This window comes from Micropterus dolomieu, linkage group LG11 (genome assembly GCF_021292245.1).
Source record: "Micropterus dolomieu isolate WLL.071019.BEF.003 ecotype Adirondacks linkage group LG11, ASM2129224v1, whole genome shotgun sequence".
Classification (NCBI taxonomy): domain Eukaryota; kingdom Metazoa; phylum Chordata; class Actinopteri; order Centrarchiformes; family Centrarchidae; genus Micropterus; species Micropterus dolomieu.
Genome location: NC_060160.1, coordinates 21,491,152 through 21,513,101, shown reverse-complemented (window position 1 = coordinate 21,513,101; position 21,950 = coordinate 21,491,152). Strand labels below are relative to the sequence as shown.

The window sequence follows — 21,950 nt, the reverse complement described above, 5'->3', positions numbered from 1 at the left end:
CCGTCTGGCACCAACAACCATGCCACGCTCAAAATTGCTTAAATCACCTTTCTTTCCCATTCTGACATTCAGTTTGGAGTTCAGGAGATTGTCTTGACCAGGACCACACCCCTAAATGCATTGAAGCAACTGCCATGTGATTGGTTGATTAGATAATGAGAAATTGAACAGGTGTTCCTAATAATCCTTTAGGTGAGTGTATAGTGTGTGTGTGTGTGTGTGTATATATATAGTATACATTTATATATTTCATTGCCGTGATAACGTTATCACGGCAATGAAATAACCAAACATACCCTAACCCCAGCTGCCGAGGGCAATAGTATGGAAAATACGGTTTTCGATAGTGATGGGCAAAGCGAGGCTTTATGAAACACTGAAACGTTTGAAGCAATTGTGCCGGAATTGTGTCGAGGCTTCGAAACACTTCGACACCCATCTCCACGGTGACATCGACTGGTCACTTTTGATATCAACACATCTTGGTAGGGGTTTCACTACCCTATCCATTTTTACAATGAAAATACTTTATTGATCTACGAGGGTGAATTCTTTGTTGCAGATACTCGCATGGCCTAAACAGAATAGAAATAAAGTTGAAGTTATAGTGAGTAGAGAATATAATAAAGTATACAAATCTAAGAATATAGTAATAAATGTGGATATCTACAGTATTACACAGTAGCTTATTAACAGATGTGTAATGATAATTAGCAGGAAAGATATAGGCCCTAGTGTAATAATAATTAATAATGAGTGCTGGCAGTGATGAGGTGTAATGGATTAAAAATCTGTAACTGAGTAAAGTTGAAGTTGTTTCAAGAATATATATATATATAATGATAAATGAAAAATGGAACAATGTCTCACATTTGTTATATGTCAAGAATTTTATTCAGAAGTATTCAGCTGTGGCTGAGTGTTTTTTTTTTTTTTTCATAATTGACATCCCCAGCCTTGGAAAAATCTGGTGACATGGAACATTTGTTGCTGGCAAAAAGTATGTTTTGGCCTACAGCAGGTCGCTCCAATAAATCAAAGGATTGTGTGTCAAATGAGTTAGAGGCTGATGTGTGGTTTGTTCCAAACACTGTGTATCAAGTGTAGAAGCGGCAGGTGTGCCACCTGTCGAAACAGGGGTGAAACGCACCGAAGCCTCGCTTCACTGTGACATTGACGTTTTGAACCACGCTTTGGTGCTTCAGGGCGGGACTATCTGTGATTGACAAGTTGTTACCATGGTGACCTATCAATCAGGCTAGAATGACTCGTACCCACGGCACTGTGTAAATTTAACCAGCGCCGTAGAAAAAGCGTATTAGGAGTTGGCTGTTGACTTTCTTTGGTGAGTACATTTAGTTTTAAGACTGTTTTTCGCTAGACAAAATTATCATCCCGGTTAAAATTACGTTAACGTGAATTACAGATGCACCTAGCTAAGCATGCTAGCTAGCTCCACACAGAGCTGTTGGCTGCACAGTCTCTTCCAAACATGGTCCTGCCCGGTGCTGCTGGTTGAAAAAAATCAACATGGCGGTGCTCTAACAGCCAAACTCGAGGCTTCAAAACGGCAGTCCACAAACCCATAGGTGACGTCACAATCACTATGTCCACTTGGGGGGAACAGATTCTAGTCACCTAACGGCTTCACCAACCCCTTTAAATACCATGATGTCACGATGGTGACTATTCACATTTCCATTTTTCATTCAGATGAAGTCTCTCCTGATTGACTCACACAATAAACCAACAAGGCAAACACAAAGTAGCTGCTTCGTAAAACAAGATCTTTAAATTCTCCCTGAAAATGTAATCCAATCACATGAAAAATCAATCATCATAGAAGAGCTATTAGTGAGGTGTTGAGAGAGCACTTGAAAGCCAGCACCTTCTTTGATCCTACTTACCTGGAGAGCACAGCATGGGTCTAATATGACTGGCACAGACAATTTGCCTTGAAGGTTAAGCTTGGTGAGGTAGAACACCTTTTCCCCGAGCACCTTCTCTTTCTTCATCCGTCGCATGCTGTAAAGACGGAATCGAATGGCGTAATTGCTGATCATCTCTGAATCCACATGGCTAAAGCGGAAGGTCTCCGTGAAGATTGGGCATGGGCCTCTTTGGATTCCTGTCTTTGCCCTCTGCTTCTTGGTGGGCAGCAGCACCAAGTGGACCTGCCAGGAGATGTTGCCGGTGCGTTTTATAGAGGGAAGATCTGATACTGCCATGATGGTGACCGCTAGCTGCTGGTCCTCTGAGTCATAGTCAAAAACCACATCCAGAGTGCCATATTTTGCAAGTGGATCTGGTTCATAACCTTTGGGGAGCTGAGCTGCTGATCCACGAGCTGACATGTCCTAAAGAAACCGAAGACATGTTCAATGTGCAATAAAAACCGTAATATACATTTTTAGATTTGTATTGCTGGTATTTACCTCTGGGCTGAGAATAGCTGTACTGTCACTGGGTACGTCCTCCTCGTAGCCCTTGTTGAGGTAACTCTCAGTCTCGTGGCCGTCGCTTCCCTCACTAGGGCATTTGCCAAAGGACAGGTGGGGACTGCCACTGGTATGGGACAGATCACACTTGGCGTCTCCCAGGTCCGACAGTGTACAGGACATCCGTGGAGAGCCATTCTCATCCTGATACGGAGGTGGCTGAAGCTCATCCAGCGGCGGTGTTCGTCTCATCCTCTGGATACAGTTGGCTGGTTGGAAGGAAGTCAGGAGAAAGATCAAGGATCACAATAACAGACATAATAATATGTATCAAAAAATAAAATTGATGTTTTTATTTTAATGCATAAATATTGACATTTCAGCAAACTGCCTTCCTCAGGATCAGGACTCTTATTCATCCTAAGAAGGTCATTTTCTGTTCAAATAAAGAGTGGTGGAATGTAACTAAGTACATTTACTCAAGTACTGTACTGTACCATTTTGAGGTACTTGTTCTATACTATTTCTAACGTGTTTCCATTTTATGCTACTTTCTACATACATTTTGGTACTTTTTAGTCCACTACATTTATTTGGCATCTTTAGTCACTTTAGATGTTACAGGTTAAAGGTTCAGTGTGTAAGTTTTAGTGCCATCTACTGGTGAAGGTTGCAAATTGCAACCAGCTACACGTAAGAAATGGCCCGTTCTAAGGTAATAAAACGATTCATGATGCAAGATCTTTATACACCACTGAAAACATTATGGTTATGGATCTTATATTTCATTTCCGCCAACAGATCCAACTAAATATTACACACTGAACCTTTAAGTTACCCAGCAGTATATGAATTCACTAAAGTCAGTCACACTTTGTGTACTCTGCAACTAAAGTGATGTACACATGAATGCATCACTGATTATAATAAATATAAAATAAATATTTTATTATCCATTGGGCCATTCTGCATGATGCATAATTTTACTTTAAATACTTTAAGATTATTATGTTGTATGCTAATACTTAAGTTAGTACTTTTATTTAAGTAATATTTTAAATGCAAGATTTATAAAGGGGTGTTTTTTACACTGTATTGCTACTTTACTTAAGTAAAAGATCAGAATACTTCTTCCACCACTGAAAACAAATGAATAAATGAGTCATGAGTGTGAAGCTTTCCCATTCTCTTTTTTTCAATTGTCATACTGGCATTAACATTTAGTTCAAAGCACACTGTGCAGCCTCACAGAGCTGCTGGCATAGCTGTAGACACCTGAACCGCAGGTATTACTGTAGGCAAGGCAAGATCTTTTTTTTATATATACACAGGGTAATTCAAAGTGCTTTACATAAGACATGAACATAAGAAAAACTGAGAAAAGCACATAAAAGATCTTAAGATCACACATTTTATGTAAAACCAACAACAAACATATAGTTTTAGCTTTGGTGAGATGTGTTAAGATGTGTGCAGCACTGTAGGTAAAAGCAGCTTCCCCCACATTCAACATCTGCTAAGTACTGGTTTTATTTAGACAAGTTGTTAATCCATTGTTATCAACACTGCCAAGTAACAGGAAAGAGAATATGTACCCATGTTGTAATGAATTTCCAGAATTTACACTAGATTACAGCATAGCAAAGGCTGAATGTATTGACAGTAAATTCATTCACGTTTATTCACTAAGGCTCTAAATTAAAGAAAACGTTTAATCTGTGGCTGCACCTCAATGCTAACATAAAATTCATGTTCTTATTTTCTGGTAGAATGGTTCATGTAATTCTGTAGCATTGAGTCATACACTATTGTAAGTAATGTATGATATATTTCATTTTCACTCTTACGAATGGAACTTATTCTGCCCATCCTCATGAGGATAATCTAATCTGTGAGAGAAATCTTTTGAATGCACAGTCGAAATAAAACATCAGGTATGCACCATTAAAGGACTGAACTGAATACTTCTTAATGTGCCACAGATTTCATGCCTCTCACCTTTCTAAATGATTCAGTTGCCTGGACAGCAAAGACTGAGGCTATACTAAGAGTTTCTGCCACACTTATAAAGAACCTTGAATAGTGTTGTCAGCTGCATTCTCAAATCTGCCTCACTTGTCCAATTTGGATTCACAAAAATTGAGCAGCCGATGCTAATACTCCCATAGGGACACTGGCGAAGAGTGCTTTAAACCTCGGTCTCTTGCAAAAAATAAAAGAAGAAAAGGAAGAAAGAAAACAAAAGATGAAGGAGAAAATAACTTGGGAAAAAATCATCTTCTTTTTCTGTCTCCTAACTTTGGAAGAAGCCAACGCTATAATGACGTAATTCCAGCTTCCCCCCAAGTTCTTGGGAGAAACTTTCACTCTTAATAATGTCAGTGAGACACCACCTCAAAGTCGCACATTGCAGTGGCAGGGTGGAGGCAAAGAAGTCTTAACTAAGTGTCATGGAGGGCTTGATAAAAGGAGCAAATCCATTTTGAGCAGCTTTTTTCCTGCTGAGCCGGGGGCGGTTGATTTGATGGAAGCTGCTGTGTAAAAGCACTACTCTTTTCTCCAGCCCGCTAATTGGGATGGTTACCATTCCTCCTCTCGTCTAACCCACCCTTCCTTCACAGAGTTTCATCCCCTCTATACTGGCAATCGCCTTGTTTTGCCTTCTTGTACCTCTGTAAGTGGGGAAACTCGACTGTGAAGCTCAGATACAAATATCTTAGGTGACAAATGAGCGGAGCAGCACTTTATTATCTATTACACAGCTATAAGAAGGAGGAAACATATCTGACCTTGTAGTTTTACAAGACAGTAAATCAACATTTCACAAAGCAAATTCAACATCATGACTATCAATCAGTAGCTATCTATAATGCAGCAGTGAAGGCTCCAATCCCTTTGGGCAAAACGCCTCTTTCGGTTTATGTAATATGCTGTCAAATGAATGTTTATAAGAGCAGTATCATCTCCCAGATTTAAACACAGCAAAGTATGACTGAGATTCAATTCAAACGACGAGTAATAAATTACACTAATACTAAGAAACAGATAGATTCAATATTATATTTTTATTGACCTGTACATGACTGTGAATACACACTTTTGAAATGGCATTTACACGGTGTTTAACTAAAAACCCCTGGAAAACACTTGTTTGAACATGATCGCGACCCTTGTTCACCAGCTAACTTAATTTCTTAAAGAAAAAGTTCAACCTCGGGAAAATGTGTTTGACTTCTTTCCGAGAGTAAGACGGGAGGATCGATATCGATCTGAAGCTGGAGTCAGGTGGTAAGTAGCTTAGCATAAAGAATGGTACCAAAGCCCAAAAGTACACCTACCAGCAATCTCATTAAATAATACCAACAACACGGGTGACCACTGTGCAGCACTCTAGGCTATAGCGTGGGTTGCCAGATAGGGTTGGTGAGCACAGGTTTTAGTACAGACTAACTATTTCATGGCACACTTGGCAACCTCACTATGATGACAAGACTGGCTGGCATTTGCCTACCTCATATAACTCAACCTAAAACCACAAATTGTTGTTGTTTTCATTTCTTTTTGTGTGATAAAAAAATACTCTAAGCAGGGGGCCACAGCTGAAACACCCTTTAACACTTTGGTTGTTGTACGAATAAAACAAATGAGATATAATTAAAATGAGCTTTACAGGTGCAGGAAGGCTAATTTCTGAACTTTGAACAGAGCCAGGCTTGCTCTTCCCCTGTTTCAGGTTTTTATGCTAAGTAAGGATAATATCCACGCTAGCTATGGGATGTGTGGGTTTGAGTGAGCGATATGTTGAACCTCGACCAGTGTAACTGAATTTGGCTGTTAATAAAACTACTGCACTGCACTGTAGTGAAGACTTCCTCCTTAATTTGTATTAGTAAATGTTTCAGGAGATGTTATTGTGTCCTTTGGTTGGCTGGATGTTTCTTGAGTAGCCAGTAGCAGTTTGCCACATCAGACTATGCTGAACTTGTTACTCAAAAATGTACAGTTTGGTTGAAACTCATTTTTGAAAGAAATGTAGTCAATAAATAGGCCTTGTGAGCAGTAATGGGCTGCGTCCTCAAAACTTATGTAAGGGGGCGTGGCTTAGCGAAGGGTAAATTCTGAAGCTCAACTGAACTTTCGCTAAACCACGCCCCCTTTGTTACTGTTGCTAAGTCCGACAAACTATTTATCACGGCGCTGCCACTGTCACTGCACTCCCTGGAGGAATATTGAATAATTTTGGGGGGAAAAGTGACCTCAGGAAGAAGAAGACAGAAAGGTTTGCGTTGTGCATTTGAAGGTTGTATTCAAAGTAAACCACCGTATTACCTAACTATTGAGAAAGAGGACAACAATATTAAAGGGACTTTATGTAGTTTTTCTACTAAAATTAATCCTTTTTTTTGCCGGGTTTAGCTATTAACTCTGAAGGCAAGTATTCCTATTTGAAGCTCCGGGTCGGATTTTCCTGAAATCCAGTGACTGACACCTGCATGCGCGCTCCGGAGCCTCTGGCTTTGTCTACTGACTTTGCACTCAGCAGCGACGACACTGCAACTTACGACATGGAGTCTGCTAACACTAAGAAACGACCTGCTCCCAGCACAACACAGACTCCAACACAAACTCCATAAGGATAAAAAACAAAAAAAGTTTTATCTGCTGAAGCTCGTCAGGCCTAATGTGAATCGGATCGACTTCGGACAAAACACGGATCAACATCGGCAGGGCTTTTGAATCATGGAGAAACCTCCGCTTTGTTTTGGGTATAAAAACAGAGCCAGAGTTGGCTTTCATCCTATTGGACAGGTAAGATCGCTCAAGGTAACCAGTTGTTTTAGATCAGCCCAAACAAAGTTTTACCTGGATGATGACGTGCTTCATCAATATGTGACTGCAAACCTTTTACCTGTAATTGTTGGGTTAGCTCGCAGACAACTTGGATGAGACGTAGATGTTACCTTTTGCTCAGGTGAGTTCGAATCCAGCTTGACGCGATTTTTAAAAAAGTCTATTTTCTTTAATTTCTTTTTTCGTATGTCGCTGTAATGTAGTGCTCACTTATACAATCATAATCGCCGCAGTAGATGCGACTTGAAACTCGCCAGGAACATATTTGTGAATGTGTGACGAATCTGGGGATGGAGTCAGTCCGCAGCTGCTGCACACAACACGCGCGCGCGTATGGCAACCAGTTAGTTTGAAAACCAGTAGGGCAACACCAGTGTCTCGCTGCGCTGAACGAAAGGTACGGCGCCGGTGTTGATCTGCCTCTGAGACGGGAACGTTGAAGTAACAGAGGCTGAACATGTGTGAGTGAAAAGCCACAGCCTGCATGCTGGTGTTCCTGCGTTTATTGCAGGATTTCTGTATGAAAGTGATTGTGTTTCAGATTATGCTCACTCATGACTTCAAGCGAGCACGCGTACGAGCACACGCCTGGTAGCAATCTTAAAACCGCACCGCTAGTGGCCGCTGGAAACTACATAATGCCCCTTTAAGGACCAACATATTATGTTATACATCTGGGTAGGTCTCTACTCAACATTACAATCATTAAAAAGCAGAACAGTAGTGTTATAGAACGTTACATTCAGTAGTAATTTAGCTAGCGTTAGCTAAGGAACATTACATAAGGAACAATCCACAGCCTACATTTTTCTTGAATTCTTTTAGGTTTCGGTTAATTTCTGGCTTAAATTAACTTCGGGGTTGTCCCGCCCATTCTGAGTATGGATTCAAATACTAGTAACAATGTCCTCACCCAGCGCTCATGACAGCACGTTAACCTCAGAGAAGAGAAAGAAAGAAAGGTCCAGAAAAACCTCAGATTTTTTCTTTCTCACTGTTCACATACTATTTTGGGATGCTGTGCGGTGCCACCGGGGCACCCGCTCTGCCTGATTCTGCAGCCTCTGCACAATCCTGCTCATGTATAATACATATGTCCTGAGGATAAAACTCTTCATACTCGCAGACAAACAGAAGCAGCAGTGGGAATCACACCCCAGAACTTGTTTGAAAGTGTACTCAGTCTCAGTTATCATGGAAATGCCTTATGTCTAAATTTCTAATAATATGTTTCTGTTTTGGAGGGAAACAGTGGCCTGGTATCAGATCTGGTGGTAGGTCACTGCTTTATCATTGCTGATCCATGATAGCTTGCTGGGATCCATGAAGACTTGGTGGGAGAGAAACCGGCGCCATCAAAGCCTTACCACAGGGAGGACAATGATGAACCTCTAACACTTTCAACCAAAGTGCAGCCCCGGGTGGAGTTCTCGCCTCACTTCCTCTCCTGGCTACAGGTGTGGTGTGGATTACAAGTAGACTGGTCACAATAATCGGATGATTCAAAAAAGTTTTGATAAACTGCAAACGTAATTTTTCCATACTCTTGTTTTACAGAAAGAAATGATCTGCTTGCAACCCTGACTTCTATATATATAATCCTTTAAACCTTTAAGAGTATTTGAATCACACAAAAACCAGCACAAGACCCTTCTTAACTAAAATGTTGTCATATAAATAAAGCAAGTCAATTTAAAATTTTTGCTGCCAGGCTCATATGACTCTCTCTCTCTCTCTCTCTCTGTCTCTCTCTGAACACTCTCTACATAATCTTACTGCAACAGAAAACGAGTCAGTAATATACTTTGTCCAAAAAACATGTCTTGAATCCAGCATGATCTGCTTCTTAGATAAACATTCAATGTATGCAATTCAAAGTATTGCTTTCTACTCATTTTCTCGCTCTTTGATAGAATTAACACCGTAGCAAACACACCATTAACATTAATTTTAAAGTGAATAGGAGCAAATATGCATATTAACCAGACTTCTTTTTATACATCCCTCTAGTCTTTGCATTTGTTTTTATAAATTAATTACTATTTTTATTTCTTTAGGACTAACAAATTCTCTAATAAAACAAGGAAACAGATCAGTGGTAGACATCTGCAACCAATGACATACAGTTGAAATGATTAGTCTTATAATCAAAATTAATTCATTTTGATAATTTGTTTGTGATTTCACTGATATTTTCAAGCTAAACATTCAGCTTCATTTATGCATTCAGCACAAATGTTAAGGCGACGCATTCACTTCTTTTGGCAATTTCAATACTTCATAATAGGCATTTTCACTATTTTTAGACATTTAGAGGAAAAAAAAGCAATTAATCAAATAATTGAGAAAATAATCTGGGGATTAATTGATAATGAAAGTAATTCTTAGTTGATTCTCTAGTCATGAGTAGACAATGTTTTGTTTTAAGGGGTTACAAACCAAAAAGGTTGAGAACTACTGTTCTATTCTCTGATTTAACTACATTGTTGTTTAAAAAGAATCAGAGGATGATTTACTGTGGTAAAACTGCCACATGTTTCATTCTGCTTTAAAAAATGTGCCCTGTAAGCGGACAACAACTAATCAGTGATGTGTTAAAGGTCACATGTCTCAAAATGAAATCAGGCTGTTCCAATTTCAATCAGATGATCTCCTTCAACAGAAAATTTGCAAAAGTGAAATCATCATCAGGAATGTCTGTGTATGCAACTAAAATGACCTGAAAACGCTTAAATGTGATATCACTGAATAGCCCTTGAGTACCATTAATCTGAACCCAGACTGAGGATGACAGGGACCATCTAGTGGTTATGACGAGACGTACAGCTTCTGCAGCACTTGTGTAACGACAACCTTGTACAGTGCGTTGCTTCTTTACTAATGGAGTCAGAAGCATGTCATGCACAATTTATCCCTCAGCTACACATTCAAACATTGCTTTAAATAGATTGTGCCAGACACTCAGCCTCAGCACCCACTGTCTTATATAACACAAAGCTGGTTCAGACATGATTCAACAACTGACGACGGCAACGATTAGATTGTTTTTGTCTTTGAAAAGCACTGTCAGACACAAACACGGAGGGTTTCTGTCTGACGGAGGATGTAAAACACGACCTCAAATTTGCATTTTTATGTCCACACAAAACTACAAAGTTAGAGTCTGATACAGTTCTGCAGGATATCATTACCTTTACTGTTTTAAAAAGGATCAGGTGTCTCTTATAGATAGATAGTCTATCAGTGGCTCTTGTAGGCAGTGGTTACGAATCACAAGATCTGAGATTACATATATTTACTGAATATTCCTTATTTCATTTTGGTCTAGTTTAGAGCCCGTCATTTTAACATTTACTCATAAGAGATAAAATGCAATTTTGCATTTGCTTATCCCTTCCTTCAGAGACATAGATCCACGTCTTGGGACATAAGGCCATTCGTGCTCTTAATGAAAGTTTTACTATAAGATGGATACCGGTCTCGCGTCCGTCCCATAAATATAAAGCTGCAGTTAGCTTAGCTTAGCATAAAGACTGGAAACAGGTGGAAACAAATCTGCCTACCAGAGTATCTAATGCTCACTAATTAACACATTTTGGCTCATTTGATTAATCCATGCAAAACCTGATGGATAAAAATGTCAAGTTGCAGTGATAACCAGACTTTAAAATAGTCCGGCACATAACTCCCAGTGAAAACTCTACTTGTTGTTTTCACTAATGTTTTTTGTATGAATTAAACACATAATATATTACATGTTACATTAGTGAACTTTAGAGGTGCTGGTATTTTACTACCCTTGGACAGACCCAGACGAGCTGTTATGCTAAGCTAAGCTGTAGCTGGCTGTTGCTGCACATTTAGCTGCAGACGTGATGGTTGTCTAATTCTCGGCAATCAAGTAAATAATGATATTTCCCAAAATATTTCTCAGCACCTCATTCATTTTAGCACCATCCTACCTGAACACATGAATCCAATTTAACCAATACCTGCAGTATATCATATGATGTCAAAAATGTTACACACCCTGAATGATTGATTCATGTTCAGGGTGCAGATGAAGTGTGTATGGTAATTTTCCTAATGTCAAATAAATCAACAGCACACACTTGTAGCAAAGTATTGTGACAGATGAATAACAGACTGATCCAAATAGGTCAGTGCAAGTGTTCTCCTGTGACTTGGTCTATGCTGAAATATAAAAAAAAGAAAAACCTGCCTTCCATCCACCACGGTAAACGCCTTGTGATGGTGAGTCTGGCAGATGGGAAACAGAGATGCGTCAAAAAAGGGAAAAAAGGAAAGTGCGAGGCTGCGGCTGTGCAGATTATGCAGACAGTTGACTGTTTCATAACCCTCCCACGGAGAGTGTGCTGAACAGGAGCTTCGCTTTGATCACCTCTTTGGATTAACTGACAGTGTGTGTGTGTGTGTGTGTGTGTAGTGTATTTGTGTGAGTTAGTTTGGAGTCTGTGCATTTGACTCTGATACTGCAGTGATACGGGGGGGAATATCCGTATTAATCTATTAAACAAGTGCAGCTTCTCATTATACTGTTGAGGCGTCCTTAGTAGAAGTTCTTGGAAAAATAAATGATTTTCTATGTCTCTGCATATGAATAGCAGGGAAGAGTACTAGTTTTTCTAATTCAGTAAGAGATACAGAACCTACCGTCATCAGCCGAGGCTTCGCTGCTGTAGCCGTCGTAATCAGCAGTCAGCGGGCTGTACTTCTGCCGGCTCTCCCAGCTGAATCCTCCCGCATGTTTGACATTAGCGGCTGCCTTGGCTCCTCCGCGGAGGCCTTGGGAGCGGCTGACCGCTTCCTGATACTGACCCATCAGTTCATCCTCGCTGTCCGACGATGAGCCCTGCAGGTCGGCATCAGAGTAGGCCTTGTCTGTTTGGTGTAAAGAAAGACGGGTTGGTTACTGTGGGACAGACTGAGATGCAAAAGGTCAGGTAGACTGGCAGCCTCTACTGGCCCCGAGGCTGTATTACATGGTTAGGTCTGCTAAAAGTGCTTTGTATAAAAAAAAATGTGAAAATGATTTCAGGTACAAATCTAGTGTCGGAATAGTTCTGCAAAACACAGCAGTGCTTGAAAAGAAGAGGACTGACAAACATCTCTCTTTTGAATTGACATTTTTAGGGGGTCAAAATGATCAAATTTGCAGTCTCTCTGGTGTAAGTGAGTGCATCAGATATCTAAATGTAAACTTTAGGTAATCATTAATTACATCAAACTATATTTTAAATGCCAGGGATTACACAAAATGTAGTAATCCATGTGTAATGATCATTTAGAGGACTATTTTTATTTATGAAATTATATATTCTACTGGATTTTATCTGATTTTCCTTGTTATTGTTCCTTTGTTGTGTTTGTAAATGTTTTAATGCATTTCTTCACTTTTTTGAAAACTTTATTGCTTTAAATTGTCTCTTGTGGTTGTCATGACATACAAATATGATTGAAAAAACAATTATATTTACTTATTGTTTACTTGTTTACTACTAAACTATTTCTTGTTCTGCACAATAAATGTATGCATGTATGTCACTGCACCAGTGTTTGGTTGTGATGGCTGTTCATCATTTGGAGGTCTGCAGATCATTCAGTCAAAGCTTAAAAGAGAAAGATAAAATCAAAACAAAGGATCTGCACACTCACCCTGCGATGCTATTTTCTGTATTTTATTTCATTTCTCCTGCATCAAATGATCTAGATGACACTTCCCGTGTTTTGTATATCTTGAATTCATTGAAAGAATTAACAAGACGCCATGATTCATTTTGTTTTATGGTTGTAGGTGTCGTCACACACGATGTCATCCATTCTCAACTATCAAATTAAATCAAATCGGACTGTGTTTATACAGCACCTTCTGTGCACAATACAAGGTGTTTAACAATACAATAATAGTGGAAATAATAAGGAACTAATGATCTAGTAAATAAGAAACATGGTAGAAGAGGGTAAATTAAAATAGAATTGATTAAGGTAATGTTAAGCTAAAAAGGTACATTCCTTTTAAAGGTGTTAACAGATTGTGATGCCCTCAGCTCCTCTGACAGGCTGTTCCAGAGGCAAGGACCATAGACACCAAATGCCACCTCCCCATAGTTCTTTGTCCTCACTAGAGCGACATATCCTCCCTAAAGGGAGTATACATTAAAAGCCTGTCTGAAAAGTACTCAGTGCTAGTCCATTGATGATTGTTTTGTGCACCAATAAAAGATGCCTGAGAGGCTTAAAGCATATGGAAACCAGCAGATGGATAAAGAACATGTGAATGCTGCTTTGGATGACTTGTAACAACAGATGTGATTATGGCCACAACATCATTCCAACACATTACAGTTGTTTGCATCACTAATGTTGCCATGCAGCTCTGTCCATAATCAGAAATAAGACATATTATGCAACAAAGTGCACTGTTATGCAACAATATATTTATAGGAATAGAAGTAATATACTGTTAATGAATTCTGGAAGTTGGATGTAATGCAGTCCAATAGAAAACTGATGTCTTTGTGAAACTTAAATAGTTTCTTCAGTGGTCATTTTGATGCTATAGTAACAAATGGGTGGTGGCATTGATTTGGACTGCTGCTGAGAAGTATTTCTTATGGTTGGCCCATTCACACATAAATACACAAGGGGGAAATTAAAAATACAAAAAGGAAAGCAACAAAGCAATCTGATTGGTGATGCACAATCATTATCTTCCTGAAAAATGTCAAGAATATTATTGGCACGTATTAATGATATCTATACAATAATAATAATATATGCAGTATGTGAACTGGGTCCCTACAGTTAAATGTATTTTTGAAAATGTTGTATTTGTCAATTCACTACAAACAGTCACTACATCATACTTGCGTTTTCACCGACCAACCACTGAAACACCAGTTGTAGCTTCACATGTATTCCAGCAAGAGGCAGCAGAGCTTTAAAATGACTCCAGACAGAGCTGCGCTGTAACATTTCGAATGCAGACTGAAAAATCTCTCCAAAGTTTCAGACCATAAAACATAAAGAATAAAATCTCTCAAAACCAATGCCATTCTAAAAAATACCAGTCTGAGTACAGAAAGGACAGAAGAAAATCTTCTTTCAGTAGATAACATTACAATTTAACACAATTTTTGAAAAATAAGCATAATTGTCCCATGTTTCCGTTAAAACAATCATTGTGCAAGAAGACAAATAGGAAAAGTCCCAGACACCAAAAACAATCGGCTTTTTATACGCTTTATACAGCCAACCTTTGTTTTTAACTGTTTACCAGGTGGCTCCACAGGGTAGAGTCAACTCCCTGTGCTGGCTCCCTGGGGCCACCAACCTTTTAAACTTCTGAAGTCCTGTGAATGGATGACATGTAAACAGACCTACATCTGTCAGCAACAGTAATCCCCTCATGGGTTGAGAAAGGCCAGTCCCCATGGAAAATGTCCCCATGCAGCGGTCAGACCTCATGCTGCAGTCAGTGGGATGGGTCCATATTTTTACAGAGTGGCTTATCTTGGGTCCTGGAGGAGCCTGGGGTTCAATATCTGAACAATGAGGGGAGAATCTTGTGAAACTTTACCAGCCGCGACACCTTGGGTGGGATTGTTTTCCCCTTGTCTCTTGGTGTCATCATGGCAAAATGTAAACTTTATATGTCAACAAAATCACCAAATGACAACAAAACCGACCCATGAGCACTGAGTACACTTGTAATAATGTAGTAATGATAACTGAGGGGTTCTCTAGTTTTAGTATGTTACAAAAACACAGGTTTATGTTGCATTTAAGTGCATCTATTTTTGGTTAAGTGTGGCATGCAACAGCAGTCATGTTCTCAGTTGTCAGATGAATGGAGACCATCAAAAAGACATGACGGTGAGCACCCTTTATATTTATATTAAGTTCCAAACAGACACAATCTCTAAATGTTATATGCCAGAATTCTGGCTGTTTTCTATGGAAATTACTTGTGGCTAAAACCAGAGATGTTTAAACGCACCAAAAACAGTGTAGGAGTGGCAACTACCGTAGGCACATAGTTCACAACTGGGTCCTGTAGCCGGTGATACCAGCCAAACTTTTCCAGAAGCATCAAAATCCCATTTGATGAAATGTGGTGTGAAACTGTGAGCACAGAAACTGCAGAAAAGTACAGATGTGTAAATGATGCGGGCCCACCTTGCAGCTCTGATTTTTTCCTGAAGTCATCAAGGCACTGAAGGCTCCCTGGGTTCTCTAGTGCCAACTTGTTGCTGAGGTACCAGAACAGGAGGGTCATAAGGATGATGAAGAGTCCGATGGCTGTCAGAAACCCCAGCACCTCTGGAGAGACTGAGACACAGAAACTTAAGTTAAAATTGCGTTTGTTTGGCATTTTAAAAATTGGCACACTATAGTCAAGAAACGTTTGTATAATTTTGGTAAACAAATCAGACCATGTCCAAGATCATTATAGCCTCTATGTAATGCTAATGGTATTTATAGTGACAGTATTTCTCAAAATAAACACTGCTAATAAACGCAAATGCTTTAAGTGACAAAAAAGATGTTTCTACTTGTTGTCTGTTCCTGTTAAATCAAGAGTTTGACATTTAGGGAACAATAACTTATTCACTTAGAGATACCACTTTCAAGTCTGCCTGTTAAATATCAAGCAACAGCAAAGTAAACCAACAAGATATAATGTGGTTATTAGTGAGCTTTAGCAGTGTTAGTAGAAGGATATAGTTAACTTTGGACAGAACCAGGCTAGCTGTTTACAGTCTTTATGCTAAGCTATGCTAACCATCTGCTGGCTGGTGAAGTTTTATACTTAGCATACAGACATGCGAGTGGTATTACTCTTCTCTTCTAACTCTCGGCAAAAAAGCCAGTAGGTGTTTTTCTGAAACTGTTGCACTATTATTTCTTTTTATTTGTAGGAGTAAAGTAAGTAAATAAGCTAATATGAAATTTATAGCATGAATACTGGTGCTGAAAATGCATATATTGAGGTAAAAGGCCATCAGTCCTATGTTATGTGAATTAGTTTTTGTTAATACTAAAATATATGTGGTTGGTTTATGTTTAAAGGCAGCATGATGCACGTTTACAGTTCAATGAATGTTTTTAAAGCACCTTTGTTCTGAGAGTAGTGCACTGGTTTGGTTTCCCTGAGGTTAAATAAAAACTTCATCAGTTCAAGACATATGAGAGAGACAGAGGCAGGTAGACTGAATAGGGCCAGGAGAGACAGAAAACAAGTTGATGAGAGCAACACAACCGGTTGGTTGCCATAGCAACATCTTCAGGTGCAACGTCACTCCAGACTCCAGACACACGGGCAAGTCAGATCTCATTAAACACAACGGCGAGTGCCACACATGAATAGATACAGTGTGGTATGAGGAAAAAACATCATTAGACATGCAGAAAGGATTTGAAAACCCATAAGACAATCTGAGGGAGCTTTTGACTGGTGAAAGCCGGCTTCCATCTCTTCCAACACCTTCGTGGCGATGTTTTGTCATTATCCGGTGTGGCCACAGGGGGAGACTATTAGCTGTCAGAACATAATGCTTTCCTGTTCTCCATTATTTGTTCAACCTTGTGACATCAACACACAGACATAATCTTGTTTAATGCTATTAGTGGAACTTCTTGTGCAACAAGTAGGGACACGTTTTCCAACTAATAGATTAGGCATCCTCCATAATTTGGGGAGGGAACCGCTCCCATGCTATTCAGATGCTACTAAAGGCTATGAGGCAGTAACTATTCTGTGCAATAGCAGTAAACAGCCCCATGTTAAAGCCATTATAGAGACTGCAAATACTTATTCAGGATGATTTTGTCTTTGCAAATGATAATAAAATTGTCACATCACGCGTGGTGATGTGCACGAAATGTGCTCACTAACGACAATAGGGATCAGAACAGAGGCAAATAATGTGGTGCATTATTTGATGAAATGTCTTGTTTCTCAATGTTGCAGAGGAGGTTTGTATTCACAGTGTAGCATGCAGGCCGCACCCAGGATTGTTAAAAGGAACACTGCTTATAAACCTTTTCCCACAAAGTTTGTGATAGACAAAGCAAACGTGTGCAACACTCTCTGTATTCTCTCCAACACCCATAAGATGATGGTGACAGGGATTTGGATTGTGGGAGGCAGTGGAGAGCGAAAATGCACCACTGAAAAGGCTGTACAATGCAATCTAAGTTCTGCTGACTTAAAATGTGTTGTTTGAAAATAATCAATAGTAATAATAATAATAGTTAAAATACAGTCTTACTCCATTGTATTAATATTACACTTCCATAAAGTTGGACAACTCATAAGAGAGAGATTTTTTATCCTGATTTTTAGACGCCAGTCTGGTCCAAGCTCCTAAAACACTAGATCCAACAACTCCCATAATGCAACCAATGGCCATCATTTAATTCAGAACCACGAAAGACATTATACAACTACTTTATCCCTCTGTGTAGTACACCTGATGATGTAGTATCATGTATGGACTTACAGTTACAGACCACCTAACTGTTAGTACTTCACAGTTAGGTGGTAAGCTGGAAATCAAGTGTTAAATAAGAAGAAGAATATGCTTACATAAAGTACTTGAGCCTCTACATTAGCAACATGTCCAATACATTCACTGAGGGTTCATGAAAGTAAGAAGAAGTAAGAAGTGATAAAAGAGAGAGCAAAGGGGAAAGGTACAACAGATTTGTTAGTGCAATTAGAAAGACTACATTGTTCGCTCCTCAATTTGCTGTTGAGCTCAGTTGCAGTGAAGAATTAAGCTTTCAACACGTTAATCACTATATGTGTAGTCCATTTTGTTCAATTAAACCAAATGACTGCTTTGGTACTGATGGAAGATAATGAGCTCATTTGGCAAGAAAGTGTACTCAGATGACATCTTGTTTTTCCCATCAATGATGATGATGATGCTTTCTGTTATTTAAAATGCCAATATAATGCCTGTAGCAATTAGCTGGACTCTGGTCTGTAACTAAGTCTTTATTATGTTTCTGGAAAGATTGGATGAAGTAAATGAGCTTTACTTTGCTAAGTATATTAGTAGTGTAGTAACACACACACACACCCATGTATTCATGCTTAATTAGATCCAACTAACATACTTACAACTTACATATTTACAGCCAGACTCGTTCGCTCACCCATGAAGAACTAGATAAGAATTCTACACAACCTGCTGTGCTGTTATTTCCAACTTCCTGTACTTTTTGAGAGCTGTTTCAGGTTAAAAAAAACTACAAAAACAAACAAAATAAACCCAACATGTTTTGAGCAGATGTTGGTTCTCTCCGTTAAATATACCTGGGCTGTAATGAGCCGGTCTTATTGTGGGTAGCCCACAGTGTTTGGTCACGTGGTGAGGTGGGAGCAGCAGGCGTTCTCCCGTGGGAATGCCTGTCTGCTCACACTGTACCAGCTTTTCACTGTTGACTGAATTATTCACAGCCCAGATGGATCGGGATCCTGCTCGGTTTAATTCCCCCGACTGGTTCAAACAGGGAAAACAATATTCAATCACAGAAATCCACAGACAGTTTCTCTCTTTACTTTTGATTAATAAAAGTGTAGAAACACAGTGTAGGTGATGTCTAACTATTTCTCATTTTCCCGTTTGATTTTATGAAACAGAAGCTCACTGCTCTTTATCATTTCACTGCTCTTTTCAGCCTTTAGATTCTCACCTTACCTCATACTGTGGGGCAAGATCCTTCGTATTTGTTATTCAGACCTGCAGCCACTAAGTGGAACTAACTGGAAATGACCCTAAGTAAAAATACTTGATTATATAATTGACTATATTGAACAATAAGAAAGAAATATCACAGGACAATTTATAGTATATTTGTGAGCAAAGCAGAACCGAGAAAAATGCAGTTTTAGCTAATACGACCAAATCTACTGTATGCCATTAACATACTGAGAACAGCCCTTAGATAATGTGTGGGGGACTGAACGATGACTCACAGGAAGATTAAACAATAGCAGACTTTGTTACACAAGAAGCTCAGAGAACGATAATGTGGGGAAGCAACCATGTAACGGTTATAAAATGTACCACACACCTTTTCCATAACAACGGTCTCTTTGTTTGCTCTTTGCTCAGACAATCAATAAATGGAGATAAATGTTGACACTTTGCTTTCTTTTCATTAATTAACATTAAACAGAGTTTCACACAGACTGTGTTCAGAGGGCAGTTGTTGAGTGCAGTTAGGTTTGATAGATTTTCATCTGGTGCAACAACTGATTGCAATTAGACGCTCAGTTGGAAGGCAGAAACTAGATATTAGTGATTAACAACTAGGCTGGATTGGATTGGAAACACCATGTTTTCTTAACTTATGCTAACATAGCTGAATGACAGGAAGAAGCATCATGCCTGAATTTGGAGGGCAATTACAATACCAATCACCTACCATGGTCTAAGGACACAATGACCCTTATTTGTATTTAACAAATGGAAGGAATGGAAGTCATAGAAAGTCATGGTGCGCAGTGCAAACAGAAGTCCTATCCAGCTTCTATTAGAAGCATTCATTCCTCATCTCTGGCTTGAAATGTGTGACCTTGACTGGATCTGACAGTCAAGGTCAGGTCTAAAAGAAAACTACACTGGCTACATATACTGTACATCTTGAACCAACAAAGAGCATGTTTATAATGTTAACATCATTATCCAGATGATCAAAGACACACCTACGCATGTTGCTTAAACAAAAAGCCCCTCTGACAGCTTGATTGATGATTGCCAAAAGATGATTTGTTTGAACAGTCTCAGCAATGACAGTGAGAGTGAGACAGGGATTTTATGGTAGGACACAGGACAAACTAAAAGAACTACATCGCCCACAATGCCTGAGAGCACTTATAGATCTCCCAGCTGGAGCAAGAGGACTTTGCTGGGGAAAGGACATCTGGGCTGCGCAGCTGACCCTGTTGCCATGGCGAACTGAATCAGGTACGTGGCTTAATAAATATATGGGATGGTTGATGACGCTGTGTTAGTAATGTTTAGGTGTTTTAAGCAGAGTTAATGAAGGTATTTGATGGTATTTGCACGTGAATATTTAACAAGGAAAAGCTACTGTACGGAAGTAGAAAACTAATATAAATTTCCTTTAGTCCCGTCTGCAGGTTGGAGTACTTTATTGTCACCGTTGACACTCTTGGTATTTTTGCTTGCTCATTGATGCCCGTCTTTGTTGTCTTTGTTGCGTTCTGTCCACATAGAAACAGTTTCCATGTTGAATGTCAAAAAGCATGAAACCATCTCAAAACCACAAGGACACCCACACACTCCACAGGCATAAGCACTCTCACCAGCACTCCCACCCTACACACGCCTACACATGCTCAGACAACGCTCCGAAGCACAATACCTACACTGTGTAGCCACAAACCTGACCTGTCCACGCAAACACACACGCACACACACACACCTCTAAAATTAATCTTTAACAATCACAAAAACAAATGAGATTACCCAAATTATGAAACACATGCACACACACTTACACAACCAGGCCATTTAGCGGGTTTGTACACTGTGATGAAGCAACCTCTGAATCTACGGGTGCTTTTTATTTGGTTTCCAAAAGAGTCATCTATTTCCATCTTATGAATACTTCAATGGCAATGAGAGGCACTGAGTGCTCTGACTGAACATGCAACATTATGATTATTCTAAATAGCCTCATTTGTTAAAAGCTGGTTAGAACTTTTAAGACTGCTGCACCATTGCGACCTTGAATATAAGCAGTCACACTAACTAAAAATCATGTCTACTCTCTTCAGTGAGAAGTAGTAGTTGTTGAAAAAAAAAATCTTTTCAGAATAACTCATATATTAAGGCTGGACGATATGGGCAAAAATGTTATCACGATAAAAAGTTAAATTTCTTTCGATATCGATAATTATCACGATAAATATCAAACATTTGTTTCAAATTTAAAGGCAGATTTTTGTTCCTCAGTGAAGGTTGAAGAGACCTGATGGTTAAATCTTCTTTATGGTCAACGCTTGAGGCCAAACAGTGGATCACTTCACAAATCTGAGGTAGAACATTCAAAACAATTATGATAAAATCTTTGTCAACAAATATGCATGAGTAAATTAAGTAAAAGCTTTTATCATTCCTTTTTCCTCAACAAAATAAAAATCTTAATAAAAAATGTCCTAGTTACTGTATGATTCAAGTGAATAAAATCAAACATTTATTGAATATTTATTAAACACTAGTTATATTGTTATTGAAAAAAATTATATTGCGATAATTATTGTTATTGTTTTATTGTCCAGCCCTACCATATATTGGAGTGTGGTTTATCCTTTTTGGCCTTCTTTACAAAATTAATTAATATAAATCTGTTACCAAAACAGTCACACTTCAGATTGCAGCCTCATAATTACAGTGTAATTATATACACGGTATCAATAAACATTGCAAGAAGAGAAGACATACTAAATTACAGTGTCTGTACCTTCTTAACTATTATGGTATACAGTGATTGTTACTAGGTGACAGTACAGGAAAAATTGGTAAAAAAGGTTAGTAATGGTATCATTTAATATGAATCATTATTTCAGAAAAAGTACTTTGGAAAATTGCATGTGTT

General features: G+C 39.0%; 1 protein-coding gene across 5 annotated transcripts in view; it reads right to left on the bottom strand.

The window, feature by feature from the left end:
• syt14a (synaptotagmin XIVa) overlaps window positions 1-21,950 on the bottom strand; it is a 50,042-nt gene that overhangs the window by 9,120 nt on the left and 18,972 nt on the right. For 2 of the 5 annotated variants that reach the window (XM_046063171.1, XM_046063172.1), the window contains exons 3-6: window positions 15,489-15,641; window positions 11,964-12,191; window positions 2,436-2,707; window positions 1,908-2,357 (exon numbers count right to left, since the gene is read on the bottom strand). In XM_046063171.1, coding sequence (XP_045919127.1) covers window positions 1,908-2,357; window positions 2,436-2,707; window positions 11,964-12,191; window positions 15,489-15,641 — 1,103 coding nt within the window. Of the gene's footprint in view, window positions 1-1,907; window positions 2,358-2,435; window positions 2,708-7,399; window positions 7,591-11,963; window positions 12,192-12,860; window positions 12,931-15,488; window positions 15,642-18,448; window positions 18,532-21,950 lie in introns of those variants that run through there. The other 3 variants (XM_046063173.1, XM_046063174.1, XM_046063175.1) reach the window with 3 other exon arrangements.